At 42.5% G+C, this 19,118-nt stretch overlaps 1 protein-coding gene across 1 annotated transcript; it reads right to left on the bottom strand.

Annotated features, from left to right (window-relative positions):
* Positions 1 to 3,126: 3,126 nt before the first annotated feature.
* LOC144103505 (uncharacterized) lies at positions 3,127 to 18,846 on the bottom strand. Its single transcript, XM_077636205.1, has 7 exons — positions 18,828 to 18,846; positions 16,971 to 17,127; positions 15,569 to 15,747; positions 14,528 to 14,691; positions 11,462 to 11,594; positions 6,960 to 7,093; positions 3,127 to 3,396 (listed from the first exon to the last, which is right to left on the bottom strand). Exons 1-6 carry the CDS (start codon positions 18,844 to 18,846, stop codon positions 7,089 to 7,091), a joined length of 657 nt encoding a protein of 218 aa, XP_077492331.1. The 3' UTR covers positions 3,127 to 3,396; positions 6,960 to 7,088.
* Between the last annotated feature and the right edge of the window lie 272 nt (positions 18,847 to 19,118).

Raw genomic sequence — 19,118 nt, forward strand, 5'->3', positions numbered from 1 at the left:
TACGACATTGGTTATGAGGGCCAGTAAAGGAGAAATCAGTGCATTAATACGCAGCAGCCGCGCATGTCACAAGTTTAATGATGTCCAAAATATTGCTCCGTTTTTCCTTCCAATAGAACATCAGTCGCCAGCTTTGTACTTTGTGCCCCCTCTGCATTCTCTCTCATATTGAACGCGATATTTTTTCTCTGAGATAGAGAGAAACCTCATTGTTGATCACTACTCGACTAGACAGAAGATGGACTCCATTTTCAGGAGGCCCTTGGCTCGGGATTCCTCCTGGCCCGGTCCACCAGCCAGTTGTGTTTGTCGAGGTCACATGCGAACAGGGCAGATTCTCAATGACATTCACTAATGCATTCAGAATGAATAGCTTAGCCCACGTATAAAAAAATCTGTACACACGCTTTTCGGAAGCCATATATGCGTCTCAGCACGGCTCAAGCAAAATAGCCCAGAGCAACGCTGGCCAATTCCCATTTTTGTTTATCGGAATTGTCGCTTTTGCTTTGTTCTTGTCATTTGGAGTCAGGTTTTCACGGATTGCCTTTACAGCTCAAAAACAGAGACACCAAAGCGGTAGACAGAGGAAAGTGCGTAATTCTAACTGAAATCAAATCTGTCCGAGCGCATTTTACTTCAAATTTTCGAAACTATTATCGTTACGAAGCAACCTTTAACAAAACATTGCAGCTTTCAGTCCTCGAAAAGACATGCTCTGAAAGATTTTATGCCAGTTCACAACACAAAATTGAAAATACCTTCCTGGCCTTTCTCATTTTCAGCCTTCGAAAGAATTACTACATTTGGCGATCTGGAGCTCAGTGGTACTTACTGCGCATTTCCTGGTGTTTCCTTACATCTCAAATGCTGCGGGGCGCTACCATTTGTTAGCAGTTTTTTTTTTATCTCAAGCTGTCATAGCGATACGGAAGACTACAATATGTCAAGGCGAATCAATAATTAATGGTTTGAGGAAATTAAAATTTGTCCGTCTGATACCGAGAAATGAATTAGTGATTGTGGTTGCTTTTTATTTCTCTTCCACAACTCGCCTGCTTAAACAATCCAAGCACTTACTTAGCATACTTTACATTGTTCGAATAAAGCTTGCACTGAGTTTTCAAGAGTGCATCACCGAGATGAATACCATTGAAAATTTCTCTAACAAAACAGTCGCTCACGCTAGTGGCCTTAAAAATTGAGCTTGTTCGCACTTTCGCGGTCTCAGTATTTGAGTTGGCTCAGCGGACATTTGAAGATCCGCTATTTTTGATGGCATGTTCGCGAAATATATATGACGCTTGTTTCTTTAAAGTTCTGAATAATTTTTTTAATGCACAGAATAAAACAATATAATAATGCGGCATCAGTTGAAATGGTGCCGCAATTAAGGGCGTTTTCTAAACCGGCGTGTGTGCCTTTAAGATCACTCTAGCGCTCGTTATATAAACGCTGCTTCTCACCTCTTGTGACATGCATGGCGCCATAGTGACCCTTAACTTAATATTGATGGCTAAGGCCTCGATAACAAGCATTTTTATTTAGTTGCTAGATATATCTTTTGAGAGAACGCTTGAAACCGGCTGCTTGGGAACAAGTGACAGTACCTCGAATTGATGATAAGACTACCACTCTACTGAGTGACCAAATTTTTGTGACTCATTAAAGGCCTCCGCTGCCTTTTTATGAACAGAAGTTCATAGAAGCATTCCAGATATTTTTGCTCACCAATCCTTGACAAATCAGTGGTTCTTCAGGAAGCTAACCTCAGCACTACTCTGCTTTATTCTGGCCCCATCAATCTAGACACATAAAATGTAACATGTATAAAATAATGGTGCTGGCTAATACAAGTCAATGAAAAATTTCTTACAAACGATGGAAGTCATGGTGTGTAGCATTTGTTTTTATTTTGTTGTGATTGTCAAATTAGTGCGCAACATATCTTTCCTATTTATGGCCCATTCTTCTCTTCAACACAAGTAAAAACTGCTCAAGCCATTTTTCACAACGCTTAGGCAAGTTATTGAGAGCAATACCACCAGTAAAAACACAGAGAGCCTCCTGAATCAAAGATGTGATGAGCGATTTGGCGTGACAATTTGTTTCGATAAGATACAAAATGCAAGCTCTTGCTAGAACTCTCCCTATAAGAGCGATTGCTGAACCTCGCGTCGTGGTGATGCAACGCCTGAAGTCTGACCAGCAGCTAGTGACTACAAAGGTTATGATGGAGTAGTAAACGAGGACCTCCAGAAGAGACCCAAGTGTAGCACCCACTGTTTGAAGCCCCACTAAACGAGCGACTGCCAGCATGGTCCAATGGAGAAGAACGCCTGTAAACCAGACCAATATCACATGCGCAAACATAACCATAGGGAAGACATGTGTCCTTAACCACGGGATATGTGGTAATGCCAGCGCACCTAGGAGCACGTTGTAGCGGACACTTGGTAGGCCGTGAAGAAATGGTTCGATGTGCTGCCACAGCTGAAGGGCACATAGTAAGCCTGCAGCAGCGAACTGCACCACCACTCCAGTTACGCACGACACCAGAAGCACGAACATCGTGCTCACGAGAAGCCGCCGCAATTCCGCTATAACGAATGAAACAACAAGTACGGATGCCTTGTGGATCCATTTGTATGACAGGGCGCACTTCAGAAGCACCACTCCGCCCAGCGTTGTCGGTAGATGTCGTTATTCCAATGAGCTTCGACACTGGATCTGTGTTCTCCGCGGTCTGGTGTCTGTAATAAAAAAGCACTTGACACTATTGCCTTCAAATTGGAGATGATTGTGAAGTGCGAGGTATTTTCGTCTCCGTCCTCGATGCTGGCTGCGGACTTTCTTGAAGAAGATGCATGCGGTGGACCAAAGGCCCGCCAGTCTCCGCTTCGGAGGTCTTCATGGTTTGTATGCAGCGAGTACAATACAGGCGCGATGTCTTCAGAGTGTCGAAAACACTTTCCCTCGTTATTAATCGCATGAATGTCTGCACAGTGAGGATGCGCTGAGCTTTCGGCGCTGCTTATTCCGAGGCTAGAGTGACTCAGAAAATCAGAGTCCACCTCTTCACTGCGTTCACCCATTTTCAGTCAAAAATGTGGGCGCTGAAGGAAGTTGAAGAGAGGTGTGCTTTAATTTACGGCATACATGTAGTTTAATAAGTGAAGCATTTTCGCTAGGCTCGCTACAAAATCTGCAATTATACCAGTGTAGGGAACTGGAATTCATTACTGTGTAGTTCACACATAATTTTCTTTGTGTCAACACAAGCTGAAAGCGAAGGGTTGTATTTTTTGGTGGAAATTTTACCGCAAAAATACCCCATTACGACTCTCTAAGCTTGAATACCGATCCCGTGAGCCAGTACTTGGCCAAGACAGGCACCTGAAAAGAAGAAAGGTTAGTGTCAGAGAGAAACAGTATCAATACTTACGTGGAAAAAACAAGGGACAAATAATATTGGCTGTTTATTTTGATGCAAGTCACTTCATTGCGAACGTTACGGTTTAAGAAAGATATGTAAGAGTCAATGGCCCAGAATCTGTGTAGATCAATGCAAGCATTTCAGTGCAGACAAGCGCTGAGGCCAGAATGGAATAATCGTATATACTCAGCGTGTTGCATATAAATGTTTTTGTCTTGTTTCTTCAATGTTATTTCTGGCCCGGTAGAAATGGGATTGAATATTATGGTTGAGACAGTGAGGTGAATGCAACCGTACGTACCAGGCCTCAACCCACATGTGTACGCACATTTACTTTGGCAAAATGTAGGAACTCAAAGTCTGCACGCTCTCTTATCCTACATGCTAGCGACACTTCTTAAAAAAATTGATTGTAATGAGTGCCAGGAGCAGGTTTGGCCAAACAAGCACCATTTACTTTTATTTATTTATCTTAGTACCTCAAAGGCTCCAAAAAAGGGGCATTGCATGAGGGGTAGGTTGAATAGAAATATCAATCAAAAAGGAAACATATTCAGTACAATGCCAACATCAGGGTTCAAAATACAAATGAGGCAGGCAAACAGCTCAGAAATTCAAAATGCGAAACGCAGAAATGCTTTGAATTAAAAAAAAACTAAAAAACAAAACAAGAATAAAAGAGAGGAAGAAGCGCTGATCAGTGGGTAAGAATTCAATAAAGAATTAGAGACAATAACAATCGCACAGTAAAACAAAGTGCATTAGATCAACGTTAGAAAGGAAGGGTTGTTTTAGTATGTAAATTGGCTGCTGAGAGTTTTGTGTAAGTCAGCCGCTTACACTTTCAAAATGCTGTCCTTTGTAACAGGCGGCGCGGTTTTCTGAGCCGTGAAGCGTAGAGCGCACTACACCGAATTTCCCGCCTTAATGCCAGCGAAACCAAACACAAGTTCTTTTACAGTCATCAACTGCGCCATTTTTGTCGGCTTGGGAGCGATTTCGTTCCGGTGCTAAGGAGCCCAGTTTAGAAGAACGAAATCGATGCAGCGGCCATAATTTCATCACTACGAAATAGCAGAAAAAATTCCTATGTTGATTTTCTTTGTATAGGCGTCCTTAAACTTTAGACTAGTGCACGAGCACTTTACATAGGTTGGCATAAGGTTGGCGCCGAAAACCTTTGGCCTTTTGGGTCCAACGGATTGTTAGAGTGGCGACAGAGCGGCGGCTACCGTCAGCCGCCGTAAACGAACTGCATAGTATGGTGCAGAGACCAGAACCAAACACTACTTCTATCTCTAGTGTGTCCTGAAGTTTGTAGATGATGCCGCGTTAAAAAAAAAACAGGTGGTATTAGCAAATAATTGCAGCCTTCTATTAGAGAGGCACCTTTAATCTACATATTTTGTTTACATTGCGATAACTTTTCGCGAAACATATGTGAACGTCTGTTTTCTAAAGAAACACTAGCATTTTATCCTCAGCGTGTTCTTTGGACCGGCCAGATGCGCATTACCTATTTGATAGTATTTATTGTCTAGCCATTTGGTGAAAATAAAGTCTATGCCTTGATGAATAGATTTAAAAGTGGAAAAAGTCGTTTAAGCGGATGACTTGTCGTTTTTTCCAGCTTGTGTTCGTTTTCGCGGTCACGGACACTTTTTTTCCTAAAGCTTCTCTGTCCGCAAATAATCATTAGCGGAAGGTTTCAAACACAACGAAGGAATGATATTTTTCTTCTTGGGTTTAATGCTTTGTTTCAGTTTTAAATAATCGTCTGCGTATTAATTGCACACAAACAATTTTTCTATGCATAAATCAAAAGCCTGTTGAATTTGAAGCTTACTTGCCTCTGCCCATGTGGCTTCTCCTGTGCAATTTTTGCCGTAAGAATAGTTGACTGACATTGGGTGGTTAGCCAGCCAATGTAATGTTGATTTTTTTTACTTGCCAACGATACACTGCAATATACCATGAAGTATACTCTAGTTTAATGGCGAGATAGCTTTCATGAACACTGTTTTTAATATGCTGGGAATTGTGTTGTTTTGGGTATGTTTCTACGCCGATATGGAGCCTCCACTGTAGGCATCGAATCCTTAAGGACGGCTAGTAGATGAACGCGCTAGCTAGGAAGATACCAGGAGGGACAGTAATTAAATATATTGAGGGAGTATACTGTGTATACTTTTGAAGCTTCAGCACCAAATGTGTAAATGCGCACTAAATAATAACGTGGAAACCATAACAAAGGGCTCCTCCAGAAGTGATTTAATTATACAAAAAAAATAAGCAAGCTTATTTTTAAAAATTAGAATGCACTAAATAGTTAAAGGAAAATACTACTTGACAGCATACCTCGTGCGAACAAGATAGAAAAAGCAGCATTCCATTAATCTGCTAAACCCAGCGTCAGTGCTGTTGTAGCAACCGTATGAGTCGGCAAAGCAGTTACTCTAGGCTTCTTTGAAGACATCATGCTCCCCGGATATTTTCTTTCTCTGCGCTTTCCTTTCAGTTTAGTTGCTTTATTAGAAAGACGGTAGAAAGCGTAAACAAATTCAGTGACACAATTGAAAAGTGCTGTGCACAATAGCATTTTATTGTGTTTTTGAAGGTTTACCACGCTCAACGCGCACACCTTTAACCAAAAAAAAGACGACTATGACATTGAAATCTACAGCTGGAAAGCGTCAAAAATGCATTTCATTACCGACTTTTCCATTTTGTCTTCATGAATACATTAAAAAAAGCCAGTTTGGCTTTTATAACTACTGGTAACATCAGTAACAACTTCAACGAAGCATACTACGTGAAAAATTTCATGTATATTTAACATTTGGAATGCAGCGGCCAGTACACAGCAATAGTATTATTTGGGTAGTATGATTTAGCAAATGAACGCTGTTGTCGAAAAGAGTAAGCGAAATGGAAAGTTTCACACAAAGCGATTGCTGATATTTCTATATTAAACAAAGGCTAAATGTCAGAGTATTCCCACATTTAATCTCGAATGACTGGCCTTTGGAGTTAAGGAAACAGGAATTTTGAAGGAGTATGTAACGTGAGTGGCTTCAATGTGACAAAGGTACCGGAGTGCTCACCTAGAGATTTGAGCATTTTTGATTCACAGGATTTAAATTTTCAAGACACCCAGGTATCTACCATTTTATATTGAATACAAAGCTTTCCTTTATTTGGTTTCACTTTGCTCCATTTCTCGACAATAATGTGTTCATCATCTTTAAAAATTTTGCCTTAAACCACGATATACGTCTTAGGATCTCGTTAACGTTAACGCTCTTTCTCCAGGGTGTCGTCACGCCAATAAAATAAAACACTCCACAATCGCTTTATAGCTGACTTGGCAATGTTTACACGTATCTCAAGAAACCTGCCACGTTATATCTGCTGCTTTCATGCACCAAATTAACGGCCGCTTACAATACTTTTGAATAAATGTTTTGGCTAAAAAAGTGGCCGCTCAGAAAAGAACATGAAATAGTTAGAAGTTGATACTCACAACCTCTTGCTTCGGCTACTGTTGGTTCACATGTTCCAGGTGCTTCAAAGCTTGGCCAGTTCAAAGAGGCACCGCGAAAGTGCAGCAGCAAAACTTGAAGGCGGCGGCCGAAGTACTTTCGTTCAATTCTTAGTCTGAAAACAGTATGTCGAAGAATAATGCGATAAGCCTTTTCCTAACCTCACTGAGACTCTTGAATATTCAAAGAACGTGGTGCTTGGCGCGCCTAGCCATTCTGTAGTCCGTTGTTACGAACACAACACGGACAATAACGTATTTTTTGCAGCAGGCAATGTCAAACAACGTGTGGGAAACACATGGAAATCATGAGCGAAAGGGAAGAACTGCTGTGGTATTTATGACGATAGTTTTCTTTGTTGTGCCGTCAAGAAATCATTCGGTGAGGCGTGAAGATCATTATTATTGGCTGGAAAACACCCGACAGGAAACAGAGCGACCGACAAGCGGACTTCCGATGTATGGCGCTCGATATCTGCAGGCAGCGGCGTCCCGGCCGCGGAAACAAAAAATGTGAAAGTTGTGCAATATAAAAGAACCGCGAGCTTTACACATCGTTGCGCAATAGATATGCCAGCACGTGCGAGGAACGTAGACATTCACCAAGCTATTCCTTCTCGCGCGATTGCTGCACGTATGACACAGCAGAAATAAATTGGCTCTAACAGGAAACAAACTATATTTAACAATAGTTAAAATTTGCAAAGGGCCGAATGATTTCCCAGGCATCGATATTGTCAACATTATTCAAACAGTCGTTGTGTTTAGGTATGGTGCAAGGAACTCCGGGTGGTCTTAGTAGGTAATGATACAAATAGAAAAAAAACGCATTGATAACTGTGTCTTCGGATGGCATGGAGATGTGAACAAAAGACACATGTGAGCAAGGGACTAATTGAAGGCTTGTATTTTCTCCCTGCCTTGTAAAGGCAGGGAGAAAAGCTGGGAATTTCGGGGCTACCCATATGCGTGGAGCGGTCACACCACTTGAGCAGGTAGCACTTCAAGAAACACAAAGTGTTTGGTATACCGAACTTTCTTATGCCTTCCAAAGAATGAGTTGGAAAATATGCGATTTCCTTGTTTGTTACTTTTTTTTCAAGAGTACTTCTGTCATTAAAAAGCAGCCGTAAAGCAGAACACGTGAGGAGATCTATTGAGGGGGGGGGGGGGTGTTACGTGAAGGAAACAAACTATGAAAGCTTTTCTCTTGGCATGTACCGGTAGCAACGTTCGGTGCTTTTTATTTATTCAGCATCCTGCCTATCAGTCAAAGTATATTCAGATTCCATTATCAAGGCTCTCGCCAACAACGAGCAGTTTGATTGGCACTGCAACATGATGTTCCAACTTGGTCATCGTGCGATCAGTCGATAAGTTCGCCGGGTTACACTGTGAGAAGGCTAGATAACCTTCGGCCGTTAAGGGAAAAGGACTAGATTCAAGTTGAGGCAAGCGCAGCAGCGGCTGGCAGGAAATTAGGCGGCCAGATGAAATTAAGAAATCTGCGGGGATAAGGCGACCGCAGTTGGCACAGGGTAGGATAAAATAGACAGATATGGTGGAGGCCTTTGGACTGCAGTGGTTGTAGTCAGACATAAGACTGCGACGATGATGTTGGCGATAATTGGGCAATTGCTGCCAGTTACAAAGTGAAGTCTGATAATATTCATTTTCGGTGTTAAAGCTCGAAACAGACGAGAGACAAAACTAGAAGATGACAAAGGCGAGCGAATAATATTCTTGAAGGTATGATTGAAGGGTGCGTGCAAAGACTGCTGCGTTTCGCTTTACAACACCAGCAGTACGGATGCACCCTTGAAGCAGTAGTCGGACAGACATCTGTAGCTCATTTTTTTTCTTCAGCGCGTCTGTGTCCTGTTAGCCTATCTTTCAAACATCCACCAGTTTATGGCAAGCGATGCTTTCTGCATTAACTCTATTAACTACCAAGACAGTTGTGTACACTACGAAGTGGCATTTTTTTCTATAAGCGCGCTATATAAATTCCTGATATCTTGATTTTAAGAGAATTAGATGTCCTTCAAATAGAACACATATCAAATTTTTATGCCACCTACTTAAAGCAGCGATCAATATTCCCATAACAGTGAGCGTGGTAGCACGTCTTTCACAGTTTTCCTCTCCACATATGTTTCGGGCATTCATTATGGCAATCTTTTGCTGAATTCAGGCCTCATGTTCAGGAGAACACAACAAACGGGACTGGCACTTTCAAATTTATTAGAAAAGTCACGCCATGATTATACAGGCAGCGATCAACCGCAATTAATCTTTGAGCATGCGCATAGAATGAAACGCACCGTCATGATGTGCACTTCACTCAAACCAACGTAAATTAACTATCCGAAGCCATTATTTTGCGGCTTGATTCAATTATCTCTAAAGTGGTAATTATAATAAATTCTGGTTTTTATTCAGGACGAACTGGCGGGATAGTTGGTAACACATACGAAATTATTCCCGGCGGAAAAAAAAACGAAGACAGAAGGAGAGCACACCACAAAGCGCTGTAATTCCACTAGTTCATTTTCACGCGAAGCGGTAAATTTATACAGTACAGCGTAAAAGCGCGCGCAGAAAAACTACGAACATATAGGTGATACATCGGAATGTTTTTTGATAGCGACGGTGAACTACGTGCAACACGAGGCAACTTCATAAACTAAACACAAAGAGATTACTGCACAACCGACCTTGAATACACGTCAACGGGCAGCCTGAGAGCAGTCGTTACTGCGTCATTATGCCCAAAAAATGACGCTCTTTGTCACTTAACAATAAAGAAGGCGTGCTGACGCAATTCTATTTAAGCTTTGCGATTTCCCCATCCTCAACAGTTTCCCTTGTGGTCTTTTCTGCACACCTGCGAGGAACTGTAATCTGCTCAAAGCAAGGACCTTGTTACTTGCAATGACTATAGTAAAGGCAATGAATGCCTAGGTGCCAAGAGGCAACCGTGACGTTTTAGTTGTGCTCTCTGAAACTATCATTCAGACATCAGCCGGTCTGGCCAACGTAGGCTCGTCCACGTTGCAAAGGTATTGAAAACACCACGTTTTCTGTGCATGCCTCTGCAATGCACACCTAGGCATACATTGCCGTGACTGTAGTCAGTGCAAGGAACAAGGTCCTTCCTTTGAGCAGACCACAGTTCTGCGCAGCTGTGCAGAAAAGACCGCAATGGAAATTGTTGAGGCTGGGAAAACTGTAAAGCTTGAAGAAAATTGCGTCAGCAAGCCTTCTTTATTGTTAAGTGACAAGGAGCGTCGATTCTTGTGCATTATGACGCAGTATCGATTTCTCTGAGGCTGCCCATTCACATGTATTCTAGCTCGGAAGTGCAGTAATGTGTAGGTGTTTAGTTTGTGAAGTTGCCTCCTTTTGCACGTAGTTCATCGTCGCTATCAAGGAGGATTCCGACGTATCACGTATATGTTTGTAGTTTTTCTGCGCGCGCTTTTGCGCTGCACTTTATAAAAGTAGTCCTTCGCGTGAAAATAAACTAGTTGAAGTACGGCGCATTGTGATCTATTCTCGGTCTTCGACTTTTTGTGGGCCTGGAATCGTTTGGTTTTTATTGCTGTAGTATCCGCCCAGCTTGTTATTTAAGACATTTTGTACACACGTGCTTAAAAACTGAAGCGTTCTGTTGAATAACTGACTAGTTGGCTTTTTATGGGCTTGGATATAAGGCCTATGCCGAGAGAAATGAAAAATGGCGTCTTAAAGGAATAAATTGGTATCGATCACTAAAATGTTCGGCAGAGTCAACAAAGTGCCTTGTTGGTGGTGAGGGAGTGAAGCAACAAGCATCAGGCATTCAGGATGTTCTGTGCCAGGGTCGCGAAGGCCAGCTGGTGCGGCAGCTTGACCGATGTGGCCCCATCCACCACGTTGGGAGCCAAGCGAATACGTAATGAGGCGATTTAATGCTACGGGGCCTGATAATATGAAAGTCTCGAGATGAGCGTCTCTTTCGGGGCAATTCTGGCAAGCAGGGGAGGGTCGGAAGTGGCAGAGGGAGGACCGGGGGGCAGGGGTAAGGAGTATATTGAAGTGGCTGCTCAAGAAGACAGCAAGAAGGCGCAGTCAACGCTACAAAACTTATGGTAAAGGTTTACCTTCAACTTTACTCCTTCCTATTACTTCCTCTTTTTTATCGGTACAGGTATTAACTTCTTGGATTTGTGCATCAGATCGGGAACAAACGTCATAAATTATCGCTAGGAATGGCACCCTCCGAAGCGTGCACTGTGCTCGCGAGTGACGGAAGGCCTCTAGAATACATTGCTAGAACTAAGCCTTGAAAAGAATGCAGTAAATTAGGCTTAAATTAATTCTACGTCATTGAGCGAATCATCAGCCCTTGTTTTGTGAGGAAACTTCATCGACGCATTTCATTCGTCGTTAAACACACATCGCCGGCTCAACTGACTGTGACCTGAAGTGACGGTACGCACCACAACGTGGAAGGTGATCCGATGTCAGTCGGGGTAAAATTGAATGGTCCAGTGAAACGTTGACACAACAATTCACAGAATACTTCACCTTTCTTGCAGCGCTTGCATCGAAAATATACAGACCATTAGGAATCTGCACGGCGAATGCGTATTGAGAATTCAGATTGCATACAAACTTCTTATTACTCATTACACATCGCACGAAAATCAGGTTTCAGAAATACAGAACTTCAATAGATACCGGACTGATATGGTATCACTTTATATGTTTTCCATATCATATGGATTTTCTTTTTTCTTCCTTCCGTAAGATCTAAAGGAGGTAGTGAACGCTTCATTAGGGAAAGATGCGCAAAGATTGAAACAAATTTAACATGCGCACAATTATCTATTCGCATTAAGCGCCAAGCTCGGAAAAAAAGCAAAAGTATGCAAATACAGATGCTGGAAGCAATAGCTTATAACCTACAGATATCGAAAGACGCAGGCTCGATCCCGGCCGCGGCGGTCGAATTTCGATGGATGCGAAATTCTACAGGCCCGTCTGCTGTGCGATATCAGTGGACGTTAAAGGACCCCAGTAGGTCGATATTTCCGGAGCCTTCTACTACCACAACCCTCATAATCTGAGTCGCTTTGGGACGTTAAACCCCATAAACCAACCAACCATATGCTGCAGATATGATTCTAATATTCCATCAATATCTTCAGGCGCACTGCACTGAAAGGCAATGAAAATAAAGTGATAGCTTACAAGCGCAATTGCTTGTTACGGACTGCTACAACCTGAGAAAAACAAAACTTTATCGGCAATATTTCCCCTTCCTAAAAAGATGTGCAACATTTTGTAACTGTATCTTTATTTTGTTAGAATTCATTGACTCAAACATGAAAGTGACTGTTCTTGCTTTCGACAACTTTCGTTTTGTGGTTAATGCTAATCCTTAGCCTAACTTTTTTCTGTGGGATTACAAATGCTGGTGGAACGATGCCGTGGGGCCGCTTTTCTTTCTTGCATCTAGCTATTTTAACGAGCATGGAATAAACGCTGCTATTATTTTCGTGGTAATAAAAGAAAATAAAGCTTTTAGCAACAGTTGCCACAACCTTCACGCCAGAGTAGCTTAACTGTATGCCTATTTGGGACTTCCTATAGAAACCATATTTCTTCTAACACCACAGTTTCGTAGCATTTCGATAGAGGCCAAGTGCTAGAGGCACGTGTATTGTGCGATGTAAGAACACGTTAAAGAAACCCAGGTAGTCTCAATTGCCGCAGCCCTTCACTATTGCGTCCCTCATAGCCTGAGTGGATTTAGGACGTTTTTAACGCACAAAACTCGACAGGAAGTTTCCAAATGTTGTAGTCTATTTTTAGGGCACAAAAGCTCGGATGCCACAGCTTCCTGGGGAAACAGTGAAAAATAAAGCGATCACAAATATTGACAAGGCCACAGTTCATCTGTGGTAAGCAACAGTTGCAATGATTACGAAGTCTGCGGCAATACGACGGCCCCATCTGGCATAGGGCAGAACACATCAAATAGATATGGCAAAGCTCTTTGACCTTAGTGGGCGTAGGTAGCATGAAAAGTCAGGTGAGGTGTTACGGGGCCTCCAGAACCTAAGTTGTGCTTTCGGCATCAAACGGATGCTGTTTGTGTGCTGCGATATAAGGCCTCAGCTTGCTCTTGGCAGCTTATTACTACTCAAGTGATTAAGTGAGTGAATGCTAGGGGCAGCCATGCTTACTTGTTCCACTACCTGATTTTCTGCGAAAACCGAATAAAACCGAGTTTTCATCACTGTTTTAATAATCGTCGGCTGAGGGTAATGTGAAAGAAAACCAGAGCTGTCACCCGTTTTGAAATACTGCCTCATAGAGATGTTACTGTATACTTTAGTCGAGACCAATCTTCAGCTTCGCAAGAGTGCCGTTCTCTCCGAAACCAAGCATCAGCATTTTGCACGTTTCATCGAAGGCACTAAACATAAAATGTGCTTATTTTGGGGGCTAACAGCTTTGTGAATGGGTGCCTGTTTGGCTGTGGTTTTGCCAGATTGGTTCAATTGAAAATAGCGTATTTACAACGCTCGCTGTGTAGATGCATGGCGCCATCCGTTGTAAACGGAAGAGGGAACTAACGCTGTTTTTTTTCTAAGAAAAAACGTAGCGCCTCATTGTATATTACATGGCCGCCGCGGTTGCTGAGTGGTTATGGCGCTTGTTTTGGAAGCTGGTTAGGAGACTTGTTTTCTTGTTTAATAATGGTTTAAGCGTTTCAAACGTGAGAGCTTAGCCGTTAGGTGCCGTTAAACGCATGTGTAACGTAATAATTTGCCTCTCAAAAGCAATGCCGCTGCAAATTTTCTATTATCGAAAGCGATCACTTTGGTTTATCGCCTGGTTTAGTAAGAGAACACGGGTGCCCTAAAAAACTGCTAAGCTTCTTAAACAACTTTCGGCTAGGAATAACCCGATGCGATGTCCTCACAAGGACATATTTCCGATTGTAAGTTTCCTCCTTGACTGCCGAAATCGAATGTGTTCCTAAGGTTAGAGAGCCGACAGTACGTTTTGAAAAATGTTCATAGTGCGTGCAATCATACTTTCTCACGTATTTCTTGAATGGGTGAAAGCACTTGGTGCACCTCATGCTTCCAATGTGTACTTTTCGAGCCTCTAACAAATAAAACGCGTCCTGGGTTCGGTACGCTTTGCGTGAAAAAGCTAAAATTCTTCAAATGTCTAAACGTGACAGCAATGGCGATGACTTAAATAAGAAGGGACTTTTTAGTTGCTCCTGGTAATTTGTGTTTCATTTTTAAGGAGATAATTCTTGCCTAATGGTGACCGCTGTTGCCAACAAGAATGTAGAAAAGTATGGGTCACTGAGCACTCTAACACGTTCCTTTTTGTCTCTTCCAGGGCAGCCACAATAAAAGAGGATGTTTTTCTATCAGTTCTATCACTACAATCTGAATGTGTATTTTTAAGCGTAAAAGCCTAACCGCTACATTGAAACATTACCAGGTGCCAGTGATTTTCAGTATAAACATACATACGCGGTATCGGATGGGTGCGCAATCTCGAGTTGAATGAATGAAGAATTCCGGTGCATAGACGGAGCTTTTCTGCAGGTTCAGTGTCAAATCTTTTGTTATCGCCAAAACCTTCTCGCTGGGTTTACTCCTGCTTTGGAAGAGTTTTGGAAACACAAATGTCGGTGCTGTAAGAAAGAAAGGTTTGAAAATATAAACATGCGGCATGCAATTGCATTTTACCTTAACATAAAAATGCGTATAGATTACAACACTGGCATAGATTTCTCTGCGTTGTCGCGATATTCTGACTGTTCGAAATGCTCAGAGCCGATATTTTATATCTATTGCTCTTCATGAATGTAGTTTCCTGATTTGCAAGCAGTAGTTCCGGTGAACAGACTCAAGATCTTCCATTCACCGTCTTTCATCTAATAGAAGTGTCTATGAATCGATTCTTAGATTTCAAAAAGAACTGTTCGGTCATAAATTTAAGTCAGCATTACATTGCAAAACGAGGATCGCCATTGCACACACGAACTGGAACTAATCTTCAACGAAATGCGCCGCGACATGTCCTATTTGATCAGGTACGCACAAACCACTTCCATAGAGTCAGTGCCAATTTCCTGATGAAATAATTATCGCATTCACCAAGTAGAAACATATATGCAATTCTGCGCGTGCTCAAAGGTACGGAATACCAGGAGAGGGCACAAAACCAAGCAGTGAAGAAAATATGTGTACTCTATTTGCAGTTACGTGCTTAGGTTGCCGCTACTTTGCCCTCGGTACTGAGCGCAGAGAAATAGGGCGAGAAAGAACCTTGCTATAGTGCCGACCTATATATGAGGCAGTTAAGTCAGGGTCCCCCAGACTATAAACTCTTCTGGTATCTCTAACACAAGCTCGCGTTCAACTGATCAAAAGGATTTAAGTGTGCCTGGCTGCAGGTGGGAGCCAAGAGTTTCGCGTACCATGGTCTGAACAGCCTGTAGATGTATACAAATTCATCAACAACATCATATGCTTAATTTAACAAATAAGAGGCATCAAATGGCTCACCTCCTGTAACATGATATGACGTGCAGATAATGAAAATGGCGATGAACTTGAAAAGAGTCACTTCTGCTCTGAACTCGTGAATAGAATCGACCTGAAGGTTGTACTCAGTCACATCGTATTCGGCAAAAAGACAATACGTTGTTTGTCTGTGGTTCGCAATCCTTTTTGGGCACACAAACCTTGAAAACAAGAGACAAAAAGCAGTTTCGGGAAAAATAGCTTTCATTCTAACAATAGCATATAATAAGTCTTCATATGTCTTCTTACGCGAACATTCTGTCTAATATAAAATTTACTCAATAATTCTCGTGCAAGTACTTGAATTGAGCCTTTTATTCTACGCAGAAGAACAGCGCAAACTTGGACAAGGACTGAGGAAGGCACACAGACGGGCGCTGTCCCTGTTCTTGTCCTCGTCCAATCATTGTCCAAGCTGGCGCTGTTCTTCAGGAAAATGTCATACCGACTCGCCCAAGCATCCGTTTTATCCTACACAGCACTGGCCACATTCAGTACAATATGACTAAGATGAAGAAATATATATTATCGTGGGCCGGCAGCCAGTTAGTGAGGACGGAATTTTCGCATTGCTTAAACTTCTCTGCGGATTAAAGAAATGCCCCTTAAATCTTAACCTCTACATAAAATACCTCCATTCATCACAAATAGAGTGAACAGAACATGCGCGTAAAATTTATTTTGACGGAAATGGGGAACCCGCCGCGGTGGCTCAGTGGTTAGGGCGCTCGGCTACTGATCCGGAGTTCCAGTGTTCGAACCCGACCGCGGCGGCTGCGTTTTTATGGATTCAAAACGCTAAGGCGACCGTGTGCTGTGCGATGTCAGTGCACGTCAAAGATCCCCAGGTGGGCGAAATTATTCCGGAGCCATTCACTACGGTACCTCTGTCTTCCTTTATTATTTTGCTCCCTTCGTTATCCCTTCTCTTACGGCACGGTTCAGGTGTCCGCCGAAATGTGAGACAGATACTGCGCCATTTCCTTTCCCCCAAAACCAATTTTTCAACGAGAGTACTGAAGCACATAAATTTGCGGATAAGCATTTTTGATTTTAAGATGTCGCTATGAAGAGCTGCTAATGCATTGTTTTTAATGACTGGCTAAAATAGAAGTGCATGTGATACTCTGTGGTATTTAAATTACCTATACTGCTAAATGAAAAAGCTTATTGCAATATATTCCATTGCTATAGTTTCGAGTAATCTTGTAAGGGAACGAAATGTTTCAAGGATTGTCAACGGGATTTAAAAGACAATGTATTACGCTGTTTGGAGACGGCGAAAATTCTCGGAATCGCAAGTCTGCAGGTTTAAGCGGAAACTAAAAAAAAGTAACAACGGCAGGACACGTCCAGGATAGTGGTATGCATGTTTAAATGTTACCTCGTTGCATAAGTCGCAGGCTTCAATTTCGCTGTCTGGCTGTTCACGCGGTGCGCTGCTAGCGTAGAACGAGCGAGCACAGCGCAGAAGGCACACCAACGAGCGAATGCAGCTGCCGCGGGACTTGTGAGGAAAGAACCCAAGGCGCCGCTGCCAACTGCATCAAGAGGGATGGCATTTTCTTCGGCTCAGTTTCTCGGCACAATAAAGTTCACATGTGTTGACATATCAAGGAGAGCTTTGACCTCTTGCGTTGGCGAAGTTTTGAACATGTGCGCAATTGCAGACCATTCGGTAGAAATCCTATATGTCAGCTTGTCCAAGATTCACAGAGGTGATTACAGGCTTTGTTACAAACGTGTTCGGTTGTCGGCGTTCCCGTGCGGTCCTTAGAAGTTGAAAAAAAAAATATATCTTCCGTCTGTTAACTCGTCTGTTTGAAACATCTCCGTCACAACTACTGATCACAACTAAAGACGACGAAGCCGCGCATAATGAAAAGAACTTCACTCAGGCTAATAACTATAGTTACTTCATATTATTTTTTACTTCATATCATTACTTTAATTATAGTTTTTAATTGAGCGCCAATGAACGCTTTGCGCTCATTCATGCCAGTGCCTTTTGTTGTAACACTCTTCGTGGGCGATTATTGCCGCGAAAATCCGTTGTAATCCTACTGCTGATAATGAGTGTTTCCACCTGATAAGCCAGTATGCTACATATTTTAAGAGCCTAAGTACCAGCAGTGGCCGCCAATCTACATTTCTGTTCCCGCCAATATATCAGCAATGGCGTGAGCAATATTTAATATCCTTGACGTCTTAACTTATGAAGTAGGCGAGAGGTGGTCGACTTGTCAAGTGCCAGTATGGAATCAAGCAATGTGTTTTCTCTTGGCTGCAGTGCATGATCAGTGGAAATCTGATGACTTGGTAACTCAGCTGCCTGACATTGGCTTCTGTGAATGCATCATTAAGTACGACCGAGCCAGGCATGTTTCTGCGCCTGTTTCAAAAACCATTTCTCATGAGTGTAAGGTTCCTTAGTAAAATTTTCTCTGCACTGTCCGCAGTGAGATCAGCTCAGACCGAATACAGAGATTCTGAGACCTTACTCTAAACCTCTGTCGTATTATAAGAGCAGTAGCCAGACTGTCCCTCAGTTCTATTCTCGGAGAACCTGCGTGGAGATAATGCCGACAAGAGACACGCTCTAGAAAGCAGGTGATAGAGATGTGCCAAGACAGCTTTTAAGGTACAAACACCTCTATCTGAAGTACTTTCGGAGGCCTCTCGACGGACGCTAAGGATGAGGAGTACGTTATCAGTAGACAGCGGCTAGAATGAGCACTGTATGACGCAGCCGTAGCGAGCGGAATTTTCTCACCTTGCCGCAAGCATTGCTTCACACTAAGAATAACGGGATAATTTTCGATGGCACCAGTCGAAAATTCACCGGCAGTGTACTTAAGAAACCGTGAGATTGTCCCAAAGAGTTTTTTTTTTCTTCACTAGTACGACATATGACATGGCCATTGAAGGGGCAGGACTGCAATCATCCACCACGGATCAAGAATATTATTAAGATCCTGCATAAGCTATATGGAACGGAATGAGTAAACTTCGGAATGGAGCTGTCTGAAAAGGATCTGGTCTATCGACACTTCATACAGAAGCACTGGAGGTGTACTGAAGGCAAAGATCTTACATAAAATGTACTCAGACTTCTAGGCTTAGCCATCTTTTACGGCTACGGACAAATCGCATCCATCGGCCTTTCTCTAAATGATTAAATTATTTCAGCCGCAGGGTGTTTTGGGTCACCTCAACAAAGGATATTAAAAAAGCGGTTTACCAGAGCTAGACGAAACCATCGTTCCACGCTCCTCAGGGTGCTTTGTTAAAATCGGCTTATGTATTTATTAGATAAGATAACTTGAGCAAATTTTCTAGTATTCACTTTTGGGTCACGTGCATTTTCTTGCGTTGTAGAGAGGGTAAAGAGAGAAGCGATACAGTTCTTTGTAGCAACCTACCTCCTGTGTGGTCCTTTTTTTTGCAACATTTAAAGAAAACCCGCGAAATGTGAAAAAAAGAGAAGCACCGACTGCGAACGTACGCAATCATATTCCAGCGCTTCCTACCA

The sequence above is a fragment of the Amblyomma americanum genome, chromosome 9, assembly GCF_052857255.1.
Source record: "Amblyomma americanum isolate KBUSLIRL-KWMA chromosome 9, ASM5285725v1, whole genome shotgun sequence".
NCBI lineage: Eukaryota > Metazoa > Arthropoda > Arachnida > Ixodida > Ixodidae > Amblyomma > Amblyomma americanum.

Bases quoted from the DNA above. Each gene is read 5' to 3' on its own strand.
- LOC144103505 (XM_077636205.1), bottom strand. The intron at 15,748-16,970 runs GTAACATTTAAA...CTTGTTTTCAAG, and splicing joins CCTGCGACTTATGCAACGAG to GTTTGTGTGCCCAAAAAGGA. The intron at 11,595-14,527 runs GTATGTATGTTT...TTCGCCGTGCAG, and splicing joins GCGCACCCATCCGATACCGC to ATTCCTAATGGTCTGTATAT.